We start from the raw sequence: 9,005 nt of genomic DNA on the forward strand, positions 1-9,005 counted from the left end.
TCTGTTAGCTGATACGAGTTGACAGTTTTATAAGGGCCAGCGGACACTGACATATCTGGGCCAACCCCGTTACCTACGTTATTGATCGCGAGGAGAAGAGAACTTCTGCTGTTGCTGGTTTGGACACGCTAGCCGGCAGTTAACTGACTTTCGGCCACTTCGCTAGCAGTGTTGAGGATACCGGAGTACGAGAGATGTTCGGTGGTGAACTCGTGGATCGGAACGAGTAGGATGATCGTCGTTGGACGTTGACAGCCTGTGGAGTTTAGGCGATGAACGCCACTGGTCGTGAGTAACGCAAACTGGATATATGAACTGAACTATGAATGAGCTCCACCCGCGCGCCAACTGGGCCCTTAGAAACTGTTTATTTTAACCCCGGCCGGGTATTTTTTTTCCTCCTTTTTCTTTTTTTTTTTTTTCTTCTGCTTTGGGTTGATGCGTGTCTGTTGACAGCATTACTTATCCCTCTGGGTCGAAAGAGAGTTCTTAAATGGTACAAATAAATGGTTATTGTTTATCTTTTACCCTTGGCATTTCACCTCCCATTTCTAATGTTGTTGTGATAATTTGTGTATGTAACCTAGTGTAAATCTCGAAATAACTGTCTCTGAGCTAAGTTATGAATCAGAGTGGGGGCTCAAGAGCTAATCTTAATACATCAAACAGCATTCATCCAGGTAGTCCGATTTTTACAGACTACCCCCGGTCTCTGCTGAAGTGAGTAATCATCCCTCGATGTGTGGTGCCGGTATTTTGAAATGCTACGTAGCAGGGTTACTACATTTACTTGCTTGGGCTGAATTATCAGGTCTCTTTAAGTTTTTCACACGCCAGACATGTATTAGATTGGTGTGGCCAAGATTTAGACACTGCAGACCAAATGTGGCTGAAATTGGTCTCACCAAAATTATAACAAGCAGAAAATACGTTCCTGTTAACATAGATTTCAGCAGGTGTGTAATACAAATTGCCAATGAAATAATAATTTATGTTAAAAATACGGAAACAAAAAAATGAACTCCTTTATCTTATTTTAAATGAATAACTTCTAATTATATTACTTTAAGGGCAAACATTTTCTATCCATTGTTAAATCATTGTATTTAAATGCTCAAATTAAGTGTAAGCACTTTTATTTTAAGAAATTTGTAAACACTCTACATGAACATAAAATGAACCCAAAGGCTTGGTTTATGGTTTTAAACTTCACAAAAATAGAAGGCATGATAGAAAAAAGAATTTTCTGTGTTTTTCGTACTTTATGGAGCACAGAGATTTCACTGGATACAAGAAAACAAATGTGATAAAGATATATTAATGCTAAGACTTCAGTCTTGTTTCTATTCCTGCTGCAAAAAGTATGGAGAATCTATTTCATCTTTATTTACAGGTCATTCAAATGGACATGTGTTGCAAAGTGACAAAAATAGTTTAGCTACAGATGTATTTGGTACAATATTTAGGTGAAAGTATCTGAGAGAAAAACATATAGAAAGACATTTTCTGTTATGTATTGCATTTCAATGTCCTTTATATCAAGATTTTTTTTTTGCCTCACCTATTTGAAACAGGATCAACGCAGAGTCAGTTTAAACTCAACAATGTGGCCTGAATGTCTTCAATTAAAATTTCCTCAAGTCCATAAGAGAATATTTCAGCAGTGGCGAAAAAATACTGAAAATAATGCATCTCATAGCATCAATCAGAAAGGTGCTACTGACATGAAGCTTTGATATAGTAAAGATGAAAGTTTTTCACCCCTTAAAAGGTTAAGAACCCCTAATCCTTAGCAGAAGTTAAAGAAATGCTAAAACATAGAAATTCTGTAGCCAAGTGCCTAAAAACCCCTTAAATTTCCCATAGTAAAATATCCTGCAACTGTACTGTAGGTGCTTGGAGGGGTGACGTTACATGTACAGTAGCAGCCATTCAAAATTTCCCCATTTTCCTTGATGGGTCCTTGGCTGTAACCTGACTCCACCAGATGGATTTGCTCCGCATATCCATCTGGAAACCTTCCGTTGAAGTAATTTTGGGAAGGGCCATTTTGAACGGCTGCTACTATAGTCTATCTTGGTAGGAAAAAAAATGCATCAATCACAGACAGGTCACAGACACTTGCATCTATCTTGCAAATAGAGAACCAGTTTACTTTAAATGGGTAAAAGTATTTCAACCTCCAAGCTTTAAATGCCAAGTGATTGATTTCAACAGGGACCAAATCATGGCAGGTTTGATTTTACTGATCCAATGAATATACCCTTCAAGCAATAATAATAGTAATAATAATAATATTAATAATAATTGAACTTTATTGATTTCACATTTGAGTAATTTACGTCTGTATTCAACCCATCCCCATGGGGAAGAGTGGGCTGCCATCGTGGGGTACCCGGGGAGCAATCGGTTGTTAAGGGTCTTGCTCAGACACCCAGAGTGGCAGTCTGTGGGAGTGGGGCTTGAACTCAGGATTAACAGCTCTTTGCCCTAACCACTAGGCTGCTACTCCGTACTGAAGCACGATGAACTGTCGCAAGATTTGTAAATTCACAAACTCCTAAAAAAGATCAATCTTGCATGGATCCACCAGATATGTTTGTCTTGATACAGAAACATTTCGGGCCAATGAAATGCAGCGACGTGTATGATTTCACAGTGTCAACTAGAGGCAGAAGGCTGAAGCAAAACAAACACGGCTGCACCGGTTTTAGCTGGAATAGCCTCTATTTCTTTTAAAAAAAAAAATTGCAACACATGATTTTTACCTTTGCGGCTGGGAAGACATTTGGGCGTTCCTCCTGAGAGGATTTGGTATGAGTTTGATTCGTCAGTTGTTTCCATAAACAAATCAAGAATGTGATACGTCTCAACTGCTACTGCTGCTGTGATTGGCTAAAAACTCAACATGGGAAGCAGGTACCCAATATGCCCGAACGATAGTACCTAATGTCCGCCCTTTTTGCAACCACTTCCTACAGGAGGCTTCCCAGATTGATACAGTGTACAATTCAGAATTAACAACACATATCAATCTGGCTTATGCCAGGTTACCAACGAGCAGCACAGATGCACATTGGTAACTTGGATAAACTTCTCATCCCTCTGACTTTAGAGAATCAGACCGAACGTCTCTGGCACGTTGTTTAGCCAGTAAAATGGGAATGATTCCCTCGGCTGTCTTGTTGAGGATGCAGTAATCGTTGCAGTGGTTGGGTGTTGGAGTCTCATCGACAGGACTGCATGGTAAACTGCACTCCAGGCTCTGGGTCAGGTCCTCGCAGCTGCAGCCAGAATCGCAATGGCTGATCTCTAGCGTATCTTTCATACCAGAGGAGAAGACCTCTTTTTCTTGGAAGTTGAACCCCAAAGAGGAACCTGGGAACTGAGTGTACGGTGTATCCCCTGGACAGAGCAAAGTGGCAGGAGGGAAGGCGTTGTCCATCCCGGGTAGGCCGACGTAGGAGGTGTGACTCAGGGGGAAAACCAGTTGGGTCGTTGGAAGGCTGAGGAAGTCTTGATTCTCCTCAAAATCCTTTGAGCTGGATTTTGGCAAAACAGTCACAACATCAGGTATCAGGTCCTCCTCAGTTTTGTATGTCAGAACTTGTTTGCCATGCGGCGAGAGCCATTCCTACAAATTTAATGGAAGACATGAGGGTGTTAATGTTTACTTGACTTCTGTTTTTGTTGATGCTGTTGATACAAGACCGGTCAAAGTCTGTCTTTGTTTTTAAAGCTGCAACAGCAGACATCCCAAGTTCTAAAAACTCATTTCAGGAAGATGTTCCCACCCCCGTTTCAGCAACTGTTTATTAACTAACAGTATTTCTTAAACACAAAACAGAAGAGTATTGGTCTTTTATACATTTCAATACTTTCAATATTCCAGCCTAGAACATCTGTTGTGCTCCATATTGATCTTAAGACTTTAGTCATTCTTCACCTTCACTAAACATGGACATACTCTAGTATATTTTGCTTTAAAATGAGTCTTATATTTTTGTGTTTTTACTTGAGGATTCAACCTCTGCCATTTCATAGGATGCACAGCTTTGAGTGGTAACTAGTTGGTTATAGGGATGGGAATTGAAAACCGGTTCCTGTTCAGAACCAGTTCCATGTGTTCCAATTCCGTGGCATCATTTGGCAGGTCGCTTAGGGATTATCTTAACGATTCCAGGCAGCACGACTTATGTCACGTTTTTTACGCAAGTTATGCACATGGCATTAAGTAAGCAAGCATGACGTGACAAGGTTTAGGTCTAGAAGAGCAAAAGGAAAAAAAAAATGCTGCCCCATTGGGTAAAGCGGTAGAAAGTTTGGCTTCATTTTAAGGAAGAGAAAGATGGCAACAAGGAGCTTTGCAATTATTGCAAAGTGGCAATTACATCCGAGTGAGGAAATACATCCAACATGGAGAAACACCTGCACACACAACATGGCATACATTTTAACGAATGCTGTGTTTCTGATGCTAAAGTCGCTACCAGCATGGAAGGCAACTCTGGTAGTAGCTAGTTTTATATCACTGGCGGTGCTTAATGTGGTTCATAGTAAATCATATGCCATTTCTGGAAATAAACCAATTCCTGGTTCTCTTTGGGGTTATTAAGGGAGTGAGCCTTTCTTTTTAATCCAGCCCTTCATTGCTAGCATGTTTAATTAGAACTACTGGTGGCTGGAATTCATACATGATTCTAGCTATTGCAATAGATGTAACAAAACAGGCTATGAAGTTGCTCCGCAGTTCAGCAAGCGAGAGAAAGGTGACACTCGTTTATTTAAACCAGGAGAAGATTAGTTTATTTCCCGAAATTGTACAGTAATGCTGTTTCATTAAATGGAATTTAATGAAACAGCATTACTGAATCACAGAATCGATAAGGGAATCGGAATCGTGAAAATCTTATCAATTCCCAACCCATTGAACATAGCCTCGCTTTGGACCGACAGGTTTCATAGGCAACCTTACGGTGGCCCTGAAGTGCAAACTGCAACTACAAATCTAAAAGCACAACTACATTAAGGAAAACACAATTACATCAACCTACCGGAAAAGGTAGGTACCATTGGGAAACATGAGACATCGCTGATTGGACGACGGCGCCGTTTGACCCTTGAACCGGAAGTCATTCTGCCTGCTGCGGCTTTTGAAAACATGGATATTGTCGGCGCCCCAAACATAGCTGCCGTTATCCAAGAATATTTTGAATCAGGACATACGTACGAGGTGATACTGGATATACTCAAGACTAATCACGAAATTTCAGTTAGTTTGCGTACACTGAAGACACGCTTAAAAGAAGCTGGACTGTTCAGACGACGCAACTTCCGGTTCAAGGGTCAAACGGCGCCGTCGTCCAATCAGCGATGTCTCATGTTTCCCACTGGTACCTACCTTTTCCGGTAGGTTAATGTAATTGTGTTTTCCTTAATGTAGTTGCGCTTTGCTTTATGTAGTTGCGCTTTTAGATTTGAAGTTGCAGTTTGCACTTCAGGGCCACCGTACAACCTCCTCCCTACACACCCCTCCCTCATCAAAGTAGGTCTAATACGCAGATGATGCAGGAATTATTGTATTGCCTGCCCGCTTTTACTCACATTAAAAAAACACTAAGTCGCATAGTCTAAAATCCGGGATAATTTATCCGACTCGCGGGCATCCATGAACAGCTATCAATATCAGGGAGACTCCCGGAACTTTCGGGAGACTCGGGAGGCCTACAAAAGCTTTCTAACAACAAATAACTATCAAAATCTAAAATAAATTACCTTCAGTTTGGACCAGAAATGTTGATACTCTTACTCCAACCCTACCAATTCAAATGTGATTTCTCTTATTTCAAGACTTTTAGTTATCTTTTTGTAGTGCGTTCTTATTCAGACCTCCAGTAAAAATGTTTCAGTTTGCTGTGCAAGAAAAGCCAGAAAATGAGTAAATAAAATGAAGACCTCACCTGGAGATTTCCTTCATGTTGCTGAAACAGAGGCTTGAAGAAGGGGGCTGGTGTTGGTGTGTGGGCCAGAGTTTTTATCTTCATTCTGTTGCATGAGGAGATAAAATATGGTATTCAGATAAATCTTCTAAGGTAATCAGTGTTTTAATATAGAACAGCTGAGTCACCTTGTAGCAGGGTTGTAGAACGCAAAGAGGAGGACTCCAAGAGTTAGACACACAGGACCCAGAGTTTTGAGTAAAATGGGTAAAAGAAATCTTTGTTCTGAAATAAGACAGAGATGATGAGTACGACTGAGATATGAAAGTACATGAGGTGGCTGACGTCCCTGAATTATCTGCACAGTTCTGTGTAAGCAGAGGGGGAACATCTGAAACTCACACTTCGTTTTGCTATTACAGACTGATGTAGAGATACAGCTTTTCTAAGAGCTTTTTCTAAGCATTTTTGTCTAAATGATCCCCAATATGTGCTGCCAACATTTCTGGATGCTTTATCTTCCTCCATTTACATAATGAAAATTACACAATGAAGTCTCAATTCAAACAAAACGTGACATTTCTTAACGAATCAAACAAAACAAAAATTGAAAATCAAACAGAGGGGATGGTGTAGGTACCAGATCTGCTCAGGCTCTGCACATGCCAGGGATGTTACAGTATATGATTGGCTGAACATTGGCAGAGCGCTCAACATTGTGGCTTTCTGGACAACGATAATAACACAATGCAGTGTACATATGCCGAATCAGGAGCATCTGCATGTCTAATGATCAATGAATTTATACCCGATGGATAATATAAAAAAAATCTGTTTTTTGGGAACCGATTAACTTCAAGAACATGGACATTTCTTCATATGTGTACTCAAGTACTTGAAAAACATCATCACCCGGTGTTGTTCTCGCTGCTCCGCTCTGTATCAGAGCAGATTTGTCCGTTCTTGAGATTAACAGCCGATACCATCTGTTTGAAATTGATGTGTGTATATATATGAAGAACTGCAGACTACTTGGATGTTAAATAATTGCCATCATGGCTTTGTAAAGCTGCTGCCTACCTTTGTGAAGCAGGAATAAGACTAATACAAAGTGAATCCAGTAGAATGTTTTTATTGCCTACCTGGAATGGTTGACAATAATTGAATAAACTTTTGTTTCTCAAAATGGTATCGGTGCCCTATTTGGTGGTACTCGCCGATACCAATACCACCATTTTAGTGCTGGATCGGAATCGGTGCAACATTACTAGAGACTATTAATAACAGGTGGTTAAATGCAGCTCCAGACAAGCCGGGCATGTGGTAAAGTCACGAGTACTCTTCTGTTCCAATTGACCTATATTTATAATGCTTGCTCCCGTTCTCCCCAAGCATACTTTCCTGTGTTCTTCTCAAGAACATACTTGGCAAGGACACCAGTCCGTACTCGCATTCTTGTGAATCGAGAAAGGGGCATGGACTTGAGCCTCTGAGGTCAGTTGGTTGCCGCGGTCTTCTCAACTTCAGAACTTTTTTTTTTAAATTACGCACTAAGTCAGTAAAAGGGCCATATAGTAACGCTAAAAAGTATAATGTTCTCACCTCAAATGATCTTAAAATGTATTTTTATAGAACAACAACAACAGAAAAGAGAACTTTTAACTTAATACTCTGAGCTCTGTGAGTGCTAACCCGGAAGCTGCTGCTGCCGCAGTGCATGCTGGGACAGCTGTCAATCTCAAGAACGGACAAGTCTGCTCTGATGCATGCTGGGTAAATGGAGAGCGGCGAGAACAACATCCGGGGACTTGTGAATTGGAACAGTGCTAGAGCTAAGGCTGATGACGTTTCACGAGCACACAATCACATGAGAATGCACAAGTACACATATTAAAAAACGGCCCAAATATTCCTGTGTTCTTTTCAAGAACATTCTTGGCGAGCACACGAGTCCGTACTCCAGTTCTTGTGAATTGAGAAACGGCCCATGATATAAAAGGGCAGATCAGGAAAGCGCTGTGCTCAATAGCTAACAGCTTAGCGCTTTTAGCTCTGTCATTTAGCCATATTAGGCTACAATACATTTAATGTTTGAACAAGTTGCATTTGTCTTCTGCTCTCATTTTAACAATAATAAGAAGAAGCACTGAGAACGTTTGTGTTGTTAAATATATCCCAAAAGGGATTGGTGAAATGCAGAGAGGGAAATTTCCTCATTGTGGGACAATAAAGGGATTTAAAAGTTGAAACCATTGATAGCTATGATAAAAAAAAAGTCTACTTTACCTTCTTTGTCTTCATTTTTCCGACATATGGATTTACTCCATTCACTCCAACTGGACTCCAACTGGTATGATGTGCTTGAAGCCTTAAATCTGGCTTTGATGCAGTATTCAGTGTTCGGTTTCAGCTGGGATTCTGAATCATTCCAAACATTTTTCATTGAATTGAGGTTAATAATCTGAAGAAACACACCAAAAGTGATGCGGGGGATTAATGCATGGTGGTCTTAAATGGATCTGTTCTTTAAAAAAATTGGGTCTTACTTGTTTAGTGTCACTCTGAGATTCTTGAAGGACGACTTCATAGAACAGGAAATCTTTAATGTAGGGATGCCCCTTATATTTTTCACTTTGACAAATAATGGTGCGGTCTGATTGATTGACATTGAACTCAAGTTCAGGTGGAGGGGTCAGCTTGACTGTTGATAAAAACAACAAGAAATTCATCAATCATCCTTTTAAAAACACAAACAAAAGGAAAGCAATAGAAATGTGTGTTTTATCCCGTCAAAACCCACGGGGTCGCCAGCGACTAGATTTAAAATTTCTACTAATAATAACTCAGAATGCATGAAAATTACAATGGTAAAATGTTTAACATTATATAAACGTTAGGCATTGTTGGAATGCTTACATTCTCCACAATTCAACCACCAAGGTCATTTTATTGACATAACATGCACCAAAACACAATTAACACAGATATACACTCACCGGCCACTTTATTAGGTACACCTGTCCAACTGCTCGTTAATACTTAATCTCTAAGCAGCCAATCACATGG

At 40.2% G+C, this 9,005-nt stretch overlaps 1 protein-coding gene and 1 pseudogene across 1 annotated transcript in view; both read right to left on the reverse strand.

The window, feature by feature from the left end:
* Positions 1-2,385, reverse strand: part of LOC107101597 — a 4,391-nt pseudogene extending 2,006 nt beyond the window's left edge.
* LOC107101598 (interleukin-2 receptor subunit beta-like) overlaps positions 1,932-9,005 on the reverse strand; it is a 10,779-nt gene continuing 3,705 nt past the window's right edge. The window contains exons 5-9 of the mRNA XM_015400579.1: positions 8,486-8,640; positions 8,226-8,400; positions 6,128-6,224; positions 5,961-6,045; positions 1,932-3,634 (exon numbers count right to left, since the gene is read on the reverse strand). Coding sequence (XP_015256065.1) covers positions 3,098-3,634; positions 5,961-6,045; positions 6,128-6,224; positions 8,226-8,400; positions 8,486-8,640 — 1,049 coding nt within the window. The 3' untranslated portion in view covers positions 1,932-3,097. The remainder of the gene's footprint in view (positions 3,635-5,960; positions 6,046-6,127; positions 6,225-8,225; positions 8,401-8,485; positions 8,641-9,005) is intronic.

The sequence above is a fragment of the Cyprinodon variegatus genome, unplaced genomic scaffold (genome assembly GCF_000732505.1).
Source record: "Cyprinodon variegatus isolate N-32 unplaced genomic scaffold, C_variegatus-1.0 Scaffold1120, whole genome shotgun sequence".
Lineage (NCBI taxonomy): Eukaryota > Metazoa > Chordata > Actinopteri > Cyprinodontiformes > Cyprinodontidae > Cyprinodon > Cyprinodon variegatus.